The sequence below is a fragment of the Ramularia collo-cygni genome, assembly GCF_900074925.1.
Source record: "Ramularia collo-cygni strain URUG2 genome assembly, contig: RCC_scaffold08, whole genome shotgun sequence".
Taxonomy (NCBI): domain Eukaryota; kingdom Fungi; phylum Ascomycota; class Dothideomycetes; order Mycosphaerellales; family Mycosphaerellaceae; genus Ramularia; species Ramularia collo-cygni.
The window spans coordinates 678,773-694,307 of record NW_019716262.1 but is presented as its reverse complement, the minus strand read 5'-3'; the positions used below and the strand labels follow the sequence as shown (position 1 = coordinate 694,307).

General features: G+C 51.6%; 3 protein-coding genes; 2 read left to right on the top strand and 1 right to left on the bottom strand.

The window, feature by feature from the left end:
* Nucleotides 1–187: 187 nt before the first annotated feature.
* Nucleotides 188–1,262, top strand: RCC_05807 (related to endoglucanase; the record flags this gene model as incomplete). XM_023771072.1 has 3 exons in its annotated part: nucleotides 188–549; nucleotides 609–1,148; nucleotides 1,235–1,262. 3 exons carry the CDS (start codon nucleotides 188–190, stop codon nucleotides 1,260–1,262), a joined length of 930 nt encoding a protein of 309 aa, XP_023626840.1.
* Nucleotides 1,263–2,808: 1,546 nt separating this feature from the next.
* Nucleotides 2,809–5,319, top strand: RCC_05806 (uncharacterized protein; the record flags this gene model as incomplete). XM_023771071.1 has 9 exons in its annotated part: nucleotides 2,809–3,143; nucleotides 3,192–3,962; nucleotides 4,024–4,098; nucleotides 4,163–4,201; nucleotides 4,261–4,334; nucleotides 4,403–4,506; nucleotides 4,559–4,658; nucleotides 4,730–4,814; nucleotides 4,872–5,319. The coding sequence occupies 9 exons, from the start codon at nucleotides 2,809–2,811 to the stop codon at nucleotides 5,317–5,319; spliced, it is 2,031 nt and encodes a 676-aa protein (XP_023626839.1).
* A 912-nt stretch (nucleotides 5,320–6,231) lies between these two features.
* On the bottom strand, nucleotides 6,232–15,197 carry RCC_05805 (uncharacterized protein; the record flags this gene model as incomplete). XM_023771070.1 has 2 exons in its annotated part: nucleotides 6,232–15,107; nucleotides 15,167–15,197. 2 exons carry the CDS (start codon nucleotides 15,195–15,197, stop codon nucleotides 6,232–6,234), a joined length of 8,907 nt encoding a protein of 2,968 aa, XP_023626838.1.
* Between the last annotated feature and the right edge of the window lie 338 nt (nucleotides 15,198–15,535).

The following is a 15,535-nucleotide window of genomic DNA, read 5'->3' as shown; positions in this document are numbered from 1 at the left end:
GGAGGTGGGTAGATCAGGACTGTTTGAGATATAGTCGAGACCGCCTTACGTCCGACATTTGAGCTAGTTCAAAGCGTGTGTGTTGCATCTCCTCAGCAAGATCTTTCTCCTTCCCCATATAAGAGACATGGCTGGGCAGCGTTTCTGCTATACGATCTACGCACCTTTTCCACCTTCATAACATACAATGTCTTATTACTCCAAAACCCTCTCACTGCTGGCTGCAGCCGCGTTGTCTGCTACGCAGATTCAAGCTATTGTGCTTCCGCGCCAAGGCTCAGCTGGTGTCACGACGAGATATTATGATTGCTGCAAGCAATCCTGCTCTTGGCCTGGAAAGGCTGCTTTCAGCTCCCCGGTCACAACCTGCGACATCAATGACAACCCTCTGGCGGATGCCAATACTGTTAATGGTTGTCCTGAGCTTGGCGATGGGAATGCGTACACTTGTTCCAATCAAGTCGCATATGCTGTCAACGACGATCTCGCCTATGGTTTCGCGGCCGTCAGTGGTGGAGATGAAGCAGCCACTTGTTGTGCTTGTTACAAGTAAGCATCGCCAATTGATTGTGGTGTTGGTTAATCATGCTGACAACGTTTGCTCGCAGGTTGACCTTCACAAGCGAGGCCATAGCAGGTAAATCCATGATTGTCCAGGCCACCAATATAGGATATGACGTCAATAATGTCCAATTCGATCTCTCCATTCCCGGAGGTGGAGTCGGCGCCTTTCCCAAAGGCTGTACGAAACAGTACAATGCCCCTGCCAATGGCTGGGGCTCCTCGGGTGCTTACGGAGGCACAGCATCCCGTTCTGAATGCGATGCCTTGCCCGCTAAGCTCCGTGATGGATGTTACTTCCGCTTCGACTGGTTCAAGGGATCGGACAATCCGACTGTGGAATACGAGAGAGTCTCCTGCCCGGCTGAACTGGTCGCCAAGACTACATGCAGGAGAGATGATGATGATAATTATCCGAGCGCTTTCAAAGGGGAGGAGACTTCGACTACTCAAGTGAAGGTTGTTGCAAAGTCAAATCCTTCGCCTGAGGAACCCACACAGGAGGTCTATGGGCAGTGTGCGGGCCAGGATTACGCTGGTATCACTGAGTGTGGCTCGGAGGCCAAGTGTGTCTTTCAAGATGAGTGGTAAGTGGAACGTTGATGTGAAGCATATGCTCACGTCGAGCCTCACATGCATTCGAGAATGAGACATATGCTGACCCTTTTTTCAGGTATTCTCAATGCCGGCCTTCATTTTAAAGGTGCCAAAACTTGTTTTGGTGTCAAATTTTGATGATGATGATGATTTCTCTTCGATTGGACACTTTGAGGGCGGGACCGACGAAGTGACGTTTCATGAAAGTCCAAGATTTTGAGCAACGATTTGATGTTGAAATGATGCCGTTTCGTTCTGCCGGTGGATATGTAAGGTATGTATGATGAGGATGAATTTTACCTTTTTTGCTCAGTTCGCTTCGAGCCTGTAAACGATCCATTTCGTCATGCCGTGGTGTGTAGTTGGACCGGAGAGTGGAACTTGACCAGTCGCGTGCTGTTCTTGCATGGAGGGCTGCGGGGAACCACTCCTCAAAGTGGAGAAAGACTCACGCTCCAAAAGAAGCAGATCTCGCCGCTCGACCTTTGAAGACCGTGACTCTCTTCTCAGACGCAGTAACATGCAAGCCAAGTCCCCYTTAATGTTGTTGTTCCCGTGACGTCGACCTCGTCGTCCACGCGTCGATCTCCTTTTGAATGAGCGGCAAATACTGTACCTACTCACTTTGCGGAGAGGAGAGCAGCTCCCTAATAAAAGCATAGACGTACGCGTCCATGCTCTACGTGTAATGATGTTCAGGAGTGTGTCGCTTGATAACACGATGAGATGTGTGACCAAACGCCAAACGAGTAAGATGTAATTCGACAACGTGTCTGCCGATGAAGCGGTCGACTCCCCAGCGAGATTTCGAGAAAGGGGTGACGTTCTTCTCGTGGTCGGTCAAGATGTCTCCACTTCCCGAGATCCGGGATGTCGCCCCACATCATCCCGCTTCATTTCCCCTTCACTTCACTCACCCTCACTGCTTGCTCTTCACTTTGCGCTTGTCTTCTTTGTCTCAATTCACTTGTATTCCATTACCTGATACAATGCACGACTAGGAGGTCAACATCTTGAGAAACCAGATCTGAGCATCATCTCACGAGAGACGACGATTTTGTCGCAGCGGTGTGCCAGACCGTTGTGGACCCGTCCTTTCGTCAACGTCGCGACCGGCTACCAATCATATGCGGGCATTTCGCCGTCTACACTTTGTAGCATGTTCAGCAGGACATCAAAGCGTAGGATACTGCAGGAGAAAGGTGATGCTGTTCTCTCAATTAATCAGAATGCTGGACGTGAGCTCGCCGACCTGCCAGCACGCTTCGKCCAGACGGGAAACAAGATGCGTGATGGAGCATCATTCTCCGCGGTAAATGCATACGCAAATCCCTACAAAGTCAACGATTTCGTATCGTCTCAACGGGCAGCTTGTCATGCTTACCTCTCTCTCCGAATCTACGCAACATTGAAGCCACGCACAACAGCCCGGAACTGGCCGTTATCGTTGAGTCTTACGTTTGACACTTTGACACTGCGCAATACTTCGCAGTCATTGGCGTTATGATCAGCAGCATCTTGGAAGCGTTGCGAATCTCTAATCTGCGATCAAGTCGATTTGCCAACCTATATGAAGTACTGTAAGTGCCGTGGAAAATATCTCTTCATCCCCACAACAACCATCGCCTTCTACCTTCCTCGCCAAGAAAAATGACCACCATGAAGGCTCTCACCATCCTGGCTGCTGCCACAAGCGTGGCTCAAGCCACAGTCCTAAAAGACCTCCTTGCCTCAGCATCGGCTTCTGGCAAAACATCTGGATCTGGCAGCATTAGAATTCAAGATTGGGATTGCAAGGCCTACCCCGACTCACCATTCGAAAAGTGCGATGTGGACGACAACCCCACCACATACGGCGGCAATGACATCCCGACTTTCACCTGCAGTGGCCAACACTCGTACGCGAAGAACACAGACCTGGCTTATGGTTTCGCTACCATGATGACGGGAACTTTCGATGCCCAGATCGTCGGAGCATGCTACAWGTGAGCACCTTGAACGCAAACTGTCGGTCTACCACTAATATCATGTAGACTTACATACGACGTCGCTGTCAACACGACTGGGGACATGGAGATTTCCTCGAGAAGCTCCGATGAGGCAGAAGAAACTTCCATGAAGACTTTGGTCGTTCAGACCACCAACGTAACCCGTGGTGTTGGCGAGGCGCTTTTCGACATTGCCATCCCCGGATCTGGCCGTGGTCCATTCAGCCAGCAAGCCTGCGTAGAGCAATTCAGCGCCCCATCTGAAGGGCATGGTCATGCCGAGACCGAGTCCGACTGCGACAAATTGCCCAAGGTTCTGCAAACCGCTTGCCGCTTCCGCTTCGACTTCTTTGAGGATCTTATTTCCAAGCCGAAGAGGGATGTCGCGGGTCTGTCTTCCGCCGTAACAGGCAGTACCGGATTGAAAGTGGACTTCGCGCGTGTGAAATGTCCTTCCGAATTGGTGGAAAAGTCCAAGTTTGTTCTGCCAGATGACGACGAGTACCCAGAACCTCCATCTTACAGCGATGGCGAGTCTTACTCTGCTGGCGAGTCTGAGGAAAGCCATGAGTCGAATGAAGATGACAGTCCTGCAGACGACGACGAATCTTCCTACGAAGCATCTGACGATGACGAATCAAATGAGCACGGATCCAACTCATACAAGGACGACTCATCTGACGATCACTCCTCTCAGGACTTCTTCTCCAGGATTAACTCCTACTCCCATCACCCGTCTGACGACCACTCCTACTCTTACACAGCGTCTCAATACGAGAAGCGTGATGGACCTCCTCAGCAGGAATACTCGCAGTGGTAAGTTACTGGCGAACACAACCCTGTGCTTTTGAGAGCTTATACTTATCAATTTCTCTAGCGGAGGGCAAGGCTACGCTGGACCGACAAACTGCGCCAGCGGTCTTTCTTGCAAGGTTCAATCKCCTTATTACTCGTAAGTATCTCAACGAGCTGCCAACTTCGCAAGAGATTTCACTGACAAATTTGGCTACTTTTAGGCAATGCTWGGCCAACGTCGCAAAGCTGTACGCACAGTGGTAAGTTTTGATGAATACAAACCCTTCATCATTCAAAGCTTGTACTCACCAATCCCAAGTGGTGGCAATGGATTCAACGGCCCATCTCGATGCGCGGACGGGCTGAACTGCAACATCGTCCACGCAAAGTACAGTAAGTTCATCTCTACGCAACGATGAGCCATCTGGGACGTCGCTAACAACATCTTCCTTCGCTTTCAGGTCAATGCCAGCCTCCACCTAGCACTCCCTCGGCCAACCCCCCGACCCCTGTCGAGGCTCGTGCCTCCGCGCAGACTTTGTACGGACAGTGCAGCGGCGCCAACGTGAGCTTGCACTGTTATTAGGCCCTTGCGCGCAACCGCTGACAATATCTAGTGGGCGGGAGCAACTCATTGCGCGGATGGCCTCCAATGCTTTACTCGTGATGCCACATACGGACAATGCCTTCAGAAAGTTCAGCTTCTGTCCGAGCAGTGTATGTTTCTCCAGGGATGAAGCCATACATATTTGAGAACATCGCTAACCATTTCGCTCTTCGCTTTCTAGGTGGCGGTACCCTATACCTTGGCCCAAACTTGTGCGTTACAGGTGCAAAGTGCAAGAAATTAAGCCCTGAGTACAGCCAATGCCTGTAAGTCTCTTCAATCGATGGACAGAAAATCGGCGCGGCACCCTGACTGAACGACAGACCAGMTGATGGATCTTATACCGAAGAGTCAGCCCCTGCTGCTTACGTTGCACCCACTGAGCAGGCAGCTCCCAGCCCTACTACTTACGAATCAACCATCGAGGAGGCAGCTTCCACGCCCACTGTTTACGAGTCACCCATCGAAGAACCTATTCCCAGCCCCACGCCATACGAATCAGAGACCGAGGAGTCAATTCCAAGCCCTTCTCTTTACATCCAACCTACACGGGGTGCCCTCGACAGAGATCCCAAACGCATCGCAACCGCAGCAGATGGAGTGGGCAACGAGGACAAGTCGCACGACGAAGATAAGAAAGACAGCAGACATGGCAGGGAAGGTCCTCCTACAGTGACAGACGGTGTCTCATTTGAAGGAGCAGCTGCTGACCTTGTGGCGCCTTCTGCGATTCTCGGGCTTGCTGTGCTGGCTGCGGTTCTACTACTTTGATTTTTTGTATAATACCCTGGAGTTTTTTAGTACATAATGTTTCTTTAGAATAACGGCCAGTCAAACAGCTCTCAGCAATACACTCAATCTCGATTCGACGCGTTGAGCGCAGGAAGGTCGAGCACTAATATACCTTCACTCGAGACTCTTTGCTTTTTTTTCCAAAACCAGCCCAACGAGAGCTGATTTGGCGGCTCTCCTACCGAACCAATCAAAATCGAAGGCTCGATCCAATAATGTGACCCGTGCTTTTTCCTTGGCAGCAAATTATTCTTCAAACGTCTCCCGTCRTCCGTACCTCCCTGCCACTCATCTCTCATCACCACACACTCATACAACCATCAAAAGATACCGTGCCTCATAACATATAATCCCTCGAAAACAAGGAGAGAAATTTCCCTTCCATCAAGCATCTCCAAGAAATTCCAGCGGCTCTCCAAATATCCCATCCCCTACTACCCTACCCATACCCTGCCCTACCCATACCCATACCCATACCCATACCCATACCCATAATCCAAACAAAGTCTCTCACCGCGCTCGATCTCGCGCCACCTTTTCTTCGCAGATCTTGAGCTGGATGGTTTTTTTAGCCAACGAGACGAGATTGATAATAAACTTCTCGAAGATTTTTGAGTACGGGAAAGGCTTTTTTGCTTTGCTATAGCTTATCTCGTAATTAATCACTCGATACAAAATAAACAAAACAAATATCCATCACTGTAGTCATAATTTTACTGCATATAAAAGAGAAACATTGACTGGTTTCTCACTGTACAATTGTTTACATTTCATGTCATTGGTATCATCGCTAAAGCGCTTACAATGTGAAAAAAGCAAGTTTTGTACATCTCCATCTCTCGCCAGAGGAGCATCACAGCCGCATGCTCACTCACTCCGAGCATTTATCGATCAGTACCAGGCGCCCCATCCGACAAATAGCGTAGCCAGATTCTTCTCGTCCGAAGCCTGCTGTATCAGCTCATYGACCGTCGCGGCAGTACTGAGCGTCTTGGACAATTTCTTCTCCACAACTTGTAGAGGCCTATCCGCCTCCCCATCACCACCTCCCTTTCTCGACGACAACTCAGTCTCTTCCCCACCTTTATGTCCCACTCCACCCGCTTCCTGCATTCTCTTTGCCCGCAATGGCGATACCGTCCAATTGTACAGTGGATCATACCGCAGGACATTGAGCAGAGTCATGATGCTGTCCTTATCATCCCGCACGGCGTCGAGGGTGAATTCGCAGCAGCGGCGAAACACACCTTCAGTCTTGGTCACGCCCATACCATCAACAATGTCGCGAGTGAGGCGGAATGGAACCTTTTCGGGAATCGGTAGGACACGACCAGCTTCGAATGAGACGCCGAGATCAATGTGAATGACCTCTCCAGTAACTTCATCAAGCAGAATGTTGCTGCAATGTCTATCGCCCAACCCGATGATGTGGCCGAGAATGGACACGCTGGCCGTCGTGCGTGTGTACGCTGTGCGCTTCTGGAACCATGCATCGGGATTGTCGAAACGCTCCAAGAAGAAGTGGCGCAGCACGGGATGAATGCGCTCACACACTTTGCGAAATTCCTTGATTCGCACATCATCGCTGGACTTGTCGCAGGCTCTGATCATGTTACGTGCTTTGCTGTCCTGCAGGTCTTGAGGATGATATCTCTGATGCGCGGGTTTCACGTACTCCATCAGCGGGATCGAGTTGGGAACAAACTCAATAACACCCGCACCGGGTCCGAGCGGAACGACCTTGTACGTGCGAATTTTGAGATCACGCTGTCGGGTCGGCTTGTGGTGTCGAAGCATCTTGCTGACTTCTTCAAACACTTGCTCCATGATGGCATCTTGCCGAAGGTCGTCCCTACCGYTTTTGAAGATCTGCTTGTACTCTTTACCGTCGCTGCCGATGGCTGTGATGAGCTTCGGCGCACTCACACCTCCCAGTATCGAGCCAACGTCCAAGAACCTAACCACAGTGATGATATCGTTGTAGTCTCCATTAGGWCGTAGGGACAAAGTGAGGGTGATGGGCGGAATGCTCGACCGAGTGGCATGAAATTGTCTCATCTTCTCAGACGGCCGCCATTTTTCCAACAAGAACTTGCCGCTGTTTGACGGAGAGCTGTTTGCAAAGTCCCTATACAGCACGTCACAATGAAAGAGTCGCTGCATATAGGTACCGATGCTGTCTTTCTTGAGAGTCTCGTACAGTTTCCTCGAACCGTCATATCTGGACGCAGCGGCAGCCTCACTGCCACTTGCACTCCCGTTCTTAGTGTTGGCGAACAGGTGGTGTAGACTGTGATGTGGATGTTGCGTAAAGATGCGAAGCAACAATCCCGACAGCGCTGTCTGGAACGTGGATTGTTCACCGCCTACGCGAGACATGAGCTGGTTCATCAGGAGCACGAACTTCCAGCTTGGCACCAGTGGCAGGTATTTCAGCACAACGGCGTTGGCATCCGCATCGTTGGAGTATTCCAACCAAAGCGCAAAGAAACGCAGAACGCAGATGTCGTGATCGTCAGATGCGGACAGCGCGAGCAGATAGTTCTGCAAACTTTGTTCGACATACGTGCCGCGGATTGACCTCAAACGCTGCTCTTCGATGATGTCAAGATCGCGCCAGCCGACTGCTGTCTGCCGAGATCTGTTCAGGTCGCTCTTCTCTGTATTTGAGTGGGATCTCCTTATGGCATTCTCAATGGCTTCGACCTCTTCCTCTTTCTCTTGACGAAGTTGAGAAATGCGATTGAACTCCTCAATATTTGCTGGAACCTGCAATTCGTCGTCGCAGAACTTGGCAAATTCGTAGAAGACGATCCCAGCCTCCTTGCCTTGTTTTGTTGACTTGAGATCGCGGATCGCGGGCCTGAGGTATGATTTGAAGATGATATCCGGCTTCTCCAAACGAGCCTCGGCGAGCTTGTGCGCCAATTGAGCCCGCAAGCCGGCCACACCAACTTGGATATCGTGCTCCGCAAGGCCTGGAATGTCCAGTGCATCTTGAAGCATTCTCACAGAAGCTGATGTCTCGCCGGCATCCCACAGGACGGAAGCCGTCTCGGACTTCACAGCGCCTGCTATCGTGAGATTGACGGAATCGCAGACTGAAACCATATCACTGAGGGTCGTTGTGGCTGCCAGAGCTTCCTGAAGGTGGGAGTGTTCGCGAGCGAAGCGCGATTCGGCAAGTAACGCCTCGACTTCCAACCCCCGAGCTTGCTTCTGATTCACGTGAAGATGTTGCTGTAGATTTGCATTTTGAACCAGGACGCCAAACAGAGTTTGTCGATTTGACAAGATCGACTTGACGTCGTCGTACTGAGCCATGCGCATCCAGTCTGATCGTGACTTCATGGCGCTCCATCTGGATATCATGTCCCCTGAGTCCATAGACGACAGTATCTCCTCGGTCTCTGTAAGACTGGCGAGAACTCCGAACCATGAAGGCGAGGCTTTCAACGACCCTCCAGAAGACAGTCCATGTTGGGCGTGATCGACGACCGCAAGCTGCAACCTATCCCGTGCTTGCTGGAGGCTGGTCGCGCGACTCAGCTCCTGGAAAACGGAGAAAGTGATTGATCGCACCCCAGTGGATGTCTCAGGCAGGGGTATGTCCCACTGCTGTAACGCTTGTGCTGCGCCCATCATATCTGTAGAGGTTCTGGAGCTATTCCCCAAGCCGTGGGTTAGMAAAGCAAGTGCCAAGCTATTGAAATTGAGTGCAGACAAAGAGTGCACCATGCCCACAGCGTCGCTGTCCGCGAGCCTATGTGTTTGGCGCATATGGCTGTCCATCTGAGCAGACCGAAACATGAGGCTTCGTAGACCATTTGCTTCGTGATCCAGCCTGTTGAGGACGTTGTCCAGGGAGGCGGGTTGCTGGACTCCGTAGAATGAGTCGGGCTCTTCCAGCTGCTGATATATTGATAGCAGGAGATCATCGGCAACAGGCGGTTGAAACAGTTGAGATAGTGAAGCTCGACTGGACGAACGCTTGTTGGTTTGTGGGACAGGCGCTATTGATTCCGCGAGTAACAACGCACAATGTGGCATAGCGCATCTCGAACCGGCATCGGCGGCGACTAGATAGTCAACATCCAACCATCGAAGACGATCGGCCTTGGTGGCTTCGCGGGGATAAGCTTGACTTCGTAGGTAGAGTAGCAGCTTCAGCCAGAACTGTTGCTTCGAACACAGAGCAGGATCCGTCTCGGTCAGCTGAGAGGTGATCGCAGTGGAAAGTTCCGATCGTAAAGTTGGTTTCTTGTCAATCTCATCAACGAGCAGTATATGGAGCATACTTGGAAGAAGCTCAGTGGCCAGGTCGGGAATGTTCCTGAGCAGAGGAGCTAAGCAGGCGATGACAGTCACCTTCGACGCCCATCTGCAGGCAGTGACCGCAAGCTCCGTCGTCCATTCTTCGAGAGTCTGTGACTTGGATATTTGCAGCGWATCACGCAACGCATCGTCGTTGACCACGGCATATGCACGCTGATTCGCGGAAGGTGGCTCGTAGCCGCATGTACCATCCAGGATAGCTACATAAATGTCTGGGGACAAGACCGTAGAGAATACATTTGCTTCGTTGGCTTCAGTGTTAATGATATCGGCCAACTTCCGCAGAGTGTGCTCGGCCAGGCCAGACTCCAGGCGCTTCCGAGAGAATAGTAGCTCAGACCACTTCTGGCCAATGATCATATGAGATCTAGCAGTTAGCTGTACGTCTTCTGTCAGATTTGGAGGCTTCTGTGGCGCTGACTGTAAGGCTCCGTGCAACGGGAGATTTGGACGTATACCAGTCGAAGCATACGCTCGCCCCAACACACGAGCAGACCAAGCAGTGAACTCTTGTGTCATCGGYAGTGCAGTCATTTTCGAGGAGACCTCCCACAATGGCTGCGCGTACTTGACTGATGCTTCGTCATCACCAACGACACCTTCCACCGCTGACTTTGGAGCTTCGAAGCCCTGAGCGAGCATGCATAACGCTTCGAAGCAGTCGGTACTGGAGCAGAGAGGATTGGGAGAACACCACTGATCAAGGAGGAACATCAATAGTGTACCCTCTGGACTATCCTTTCGAGCATTTCCAGGTAGCTGCAGAATGTCCAAGGCCTTGCTGAGTACGGCATAGGCGGAGCGCCCTTGGTCGTCCAATGTGGCTTGCGTCAGGTATTTGACAAGCCACTTTTGAAAGCCCAGCATCTTGTGAACAGTTGCTATATGCTGGCTTTCCTGCGTGGTACTGCTTTGCCGCGAGTTGGAGTGCTGCCTAAGTTGTAGAACAAGCAAGGCTACTGTACCACCGAGAAAGCTTGGATTCGATCTGAGATGCTCTCGCCCGTGATTGAAGAGGTATTGGAGAATACCCAAGGTGTCGTCCGCGCATTCGCTGTCGTTCACGAATGGCCGGAGTGAGTGAATGAGCATTTCCAATGGAAATCCGCTGAGGGCAACATTCCCAGCCATGCATATCAAAATCCGGAGGCGACGTATCAGGAGGCAGGAGTGTAAAGACCCAAGCGAATCATCTACTGCGTCTAGTAGCATGCGAGCTGCAAGTGTGAACCTGGAAGCCGTCCACCCTACATCCTCTTTGATTCGCCTGCTTAGTCGATCGATTTGCTCACAGAGCTTGTTGCTGGTGAACGCAGGTTCTTGGCTGTCAGGCAATTGACGCGCTGAGTGGCTGTACTGTTTCATCTCCTTGAGAACGCCGAGTTGCCCGCTGTATTTTGGATTTTTCTCCAACCACTTGTCTTCTATGTCATCCTGCTGTGTGGTGAGGAAGAAGTGCCCCTGTATGGCAGACCATTGATCCTTGGTCAACCTCGATTGGTCTTCTTTGCCCCCGACAGCATCTCGAACATAGTGCTCTCTTTCCCGGAGGGGGCTAGGAAGGCCAGAACTCATTCGAATATCGTAAGCCATTGCATATGCGAGAGTCTTTGCGAAAGCCGACTTGACTATTGACTGTGGCAACATTCTCGTCGCCTTTGACAAAAGCTCCATGTCTGCCTTGTCACCGAACATGACGATCTGTGCGCAGACCTCTGATTGGTTGTCTACCRATAGCTCGTTCAAAGAACGATATTGGAAAGAGGCATATGGCAGTTCCCGCAAAGGCATCCCCATTCCCTGCGGCCAAGGTATCTTTGCAGCGGTGTCTTGAATGTAGTCTCTAGGAAGCCTGGGAGCCAGCCATTTGAATAGCAGGTGCCGCGCGAACAGCGTGAACAGAGTTCGAGGAGTTTTCGATGGAAGATTTTTGGCCAAATTGGAGATGCAGAGAGCAGCATGAGGCGCCGAGCCTGCCTCGAAAATGCGATAAACACACCATAGGAGAAGTGTCTGCCATTTCGATCCCAGCTTCACGAAGAACAGCAGTCGAATAGCGATGCCTTCAACATGGTCCATATCCTTGGGCAGGCTTTCCGAAAGGTCTTCGAACATGACTGCGTGTGTAGAAAGGACAGAGCGACCAAAGACCGTCGAGATCTGACCCGCTAGTTGAAATTGCATGGTGATGCTGCCTCTTTTCAACAAGTCGAACAAACTTGAGAGGCAAGATCTGGCGGAAGTGTCTTCGCTATGGTGAGGGTATCCAGTATCGATCTGGCAAAGTCTTAGCAGCAATGTTGCGAGGCGATTCTGGGTGTTCCGCGAAAGGATTTCTTCAGGCAGAGCCGTAGTCGAGTACCATTCGTAAAGCTGCAAGCCCAAGAAGTAGAGCTGATTATTGCCTGGGTCCGTCCACACATCCGCTGTAATTTGCAAAACATCAATAATCGTGCCAAGGGTCACTTCTGATCGGTAGTGCTTAGGCTTGCTCAGCAAATCGCCAAACAATTCCAGTAGACACTTGGCATCCTTTGCACTGAGCATCAAACCAAGACGCGGAAACAAAGTGATTACGCTACGACTGGCCAGGAGGGAGGTCACTGTCTGTGCAAGCAGAAAGTCTGTGATAGTCGTGGACACGGGCTGAGAGGTAGCCTGCGTCAGTTTCTCGTTCTCCTGGGCAATAGCAACATTTGCATAGAGCGTGATACTTGCTCTCAAAGAGAGGAAGCTGTACGCGACGTCGAAGTCGTTTGTGAGCTCGGTGGTTGAAAGCGAGGCTTGACTCCGTCGACTGKCTTGAGAGTTCAAGGGTTCGTCAACGTCCATTGCATCGTCGTTGTCGTTGGCACTTTGAATTGCTATGCGCCGAAGATCAACGGCATTGGCGACAGTACGGCAGATCAAGGTCTCGCACTTCAGTCGCGCAATTTCGCCATTGCCTTGGTTCAGGTCCAGGCCCGAAAAAGCCATGGAAAGTATGGAAAGGAAAGAATCCGCCTTGGTCTCGTCGCATCGTGGCGCTCCAACATACCCAGACAGCGATTTCGAAAGGGTGGCCACTTGTTCCTGCAGCTGCGATTGTCGACGAGCATCTCGAAATTCTACGCATGAGGAAATACACGTAAAGACGTGAAAAGCCTTGCACAGCATTGTGAACGAGTCATGGCTTGGGTTTCGAGCTCGCTCTTTGAACAACGCCGACCAAGTCTCATTGGCCCGTGTTGCTTCTGTTAGCAAATGCGTTAGAACAACGGTCTCTCCTGCAAAGCGACGTGCAGCAGAGCTTTCTGGTGCCAATCCTGGATCTCGATGTATCTCGGGGTTGGTCGGTGGATCCTCAACGTCGTTCAGTAGAAGGTACCCAACGAGCTCTTTCTGCTGCTCGCACGACAACCATGCTCGGGCTGTTGGACCCCAGACCGGGAACCCTGCCRTGTTGAAAGTGTGCGGTTGTCGCCCTAAGCATAGAGTGATCAATGGAACAACATCGACTGCTTCGTATAACACTGTGCTAGAAATGTACTGCTTGTCCTCGATCTTGCTCGGCGTAAATGTGTGAGCTAGCCAGCGCAGAATGCTGTCCGCAGCATTAGGACTAGAATCGGCGTTGATTTGCTGTGAGCAGTTCAAGATGGCGGTCAGAAGCAAAGCCACCGAGTCCGACAGTGAACTGGGCCCACTCAGCTCCATTGCGTTCGTAGCCGTTTGAACCAGATCAGAAATGCTGGCCTGGGAGACGAGACGAAGTTGCAACATCAGATACAATGCGTACGCTGCTGCTCTGCAGGTGGATGCGTTACCAAGGGCACGGCACGCGAGCTGCCATGCAGCTGTCCATCGGGTGATGAGCTTGGTGTCGGAAGCGGTTGTTTGCGATGCGCAACTTCCAAGGGCAAGCAGTGCCCATGATGCCAGATTGCCGGCTTCTTYGTTACACGAGATCAAAAGGCTATCAGTCGCTTCAATTATCTGATGCGGCGTCAACATCGTCCGCTGTGCGAGAAAGGCCAGGATCTGCAGAGCGCAAACGCGGGAACGAGGAGTGCCGCTCGTAGTTCCACGTAGAATGTTGCTGAAGGCGTTGTGTTCGTGCTGACCGTTTCGTCGCTGTCGCTTTCTTGGGCGGTGAACGTCACCATCTCGATTGTCATTCGCGCCCGCGTCGTCTTCGTCTGAATGATGCTCGTTATAGCCCTGCTTCATCGAAATACTGTACAGCGATGCAAGCATTTCTACAAGCAGCCAGTTCGACTCCGATCGCAGTCCAGGTGCCAGCCAGCTCGACTCAGATCGTGGGCCGGAGCYTCGTAGGGTGAACAATGTAGTCCCGACCTTACCACCTTTGGCGTCGTCCACTTTACTGATCTCTAGGCGGAGATCGTCGATGCCGAGCTGTTCACGTTCGAGTCTATTGACATACTCAGATTGCATAGTCGACAACAGACTGTTGAGCTCGGGGAGCAGCCCTACACCTTCGGCTTGCTCCAATGCTTGGAAAATGTAGGGTCGTAACAAAAGAATCGTGGTTGTCATTTGTGGCAGTGCAGGAGACTTAGCTGACCAATTGAGCTTTATGAGGCGGATGAGCGGACAGGTCGTCTTTTGCGTGAGCTGTATATTTTCTGTGCGAGTCCATGACAATAGATGGTTGATCGCGGTGAAGATGTCAAGATGCGAGCGTGTCGCAGCGTTTGATGTGCGCAGATACTCAAGGAGGGTGGAGAGCAGAGGTTCTGCTTGCTTGTGAAGCGGTGCATTGGGTACCGCAGTCAAGAGCCGTATGCAGGCAATCATTTCGTCGGTGACGACTTTGACAGCGGCGCGGCTTCCTTGCGATGCCGCTGGTTCCCGATGGGTCGATCGCGAGGACGGGTAGCTGAGACCATTTATCGAGGAGCCCGCGGTCGAGATCAGCTCAGTCTCTGGCAGACTTCCATCAACAGCCGCGTGTGATGTAATGAATTCGGCACAGAAGGCGGCAATACGATCCCATTCCTTCTGGGTGCGCCCTTTGAGAACCTGGTTCATGAGCTCCACGTGCGGCTGATGACTCAAGACAGCCCGCATGCATTTTGCATAGTCGGGTCCGATCGGCTCACAGACCTCACCAGAACTGAAGCAAATGGTGTCAATGACATGGTCCAGCACGGCTCTGGCAGTCGAGGCTTTGAGAACGGTGGCACCCGCTTCGACAGTGGCTCGGAGGGTGCTCGCGATGTTGGACAACTTGTTCTCCACAAGCGTGCGTGTCGAAGCGGTTTTGGCATTGACCCAATTTGATTGCTCATTGACGGCCGCATTGAAAAGAGTATCGTAGATGGCGTGATACGACTTGTCCTTGAGTGTCGACTGGTTGTGCCGCACGATGTGTTTGAGATCACTGTAGCCCTTGGTGCGATTTTTGGCAACTGTCGATTTAATGCGCTCTATATTGGTGTGGGGATGATCAGCGCGGAACCAAATCGAACGACCGGCAGAGAAATACCTAACGCGTCTAGCAATGTGACCTCCGCCATGCTGCTCCACTGAGCGAACTGGCATTCGTGATTGTGTTGATCATGAAGGAATCGGTCTTGCAAAGCGAGGGAGGCGTCTCCAAGCCGCAGTGGAGGGAAGTGAAACTATTACTGTGCCAATCGTCAGCGAATTGGTGTCGCGAAACAGAGCAGAAAAAAAGTACGAGTGCGTGTGTTTGGAGAGTGTTGGTGTTGGTGATGGAGGTGCGTTGATGTCAAACCCTAGACTAGCGCGTCGATGAACCTTAAATCACCTCGTGTTTCTGCGAGCTCGACGTGAATCTATTGGAAGTCTTTCAATGCGCGACGGACCTCCCTGTCCTATTCAACCACCGCTC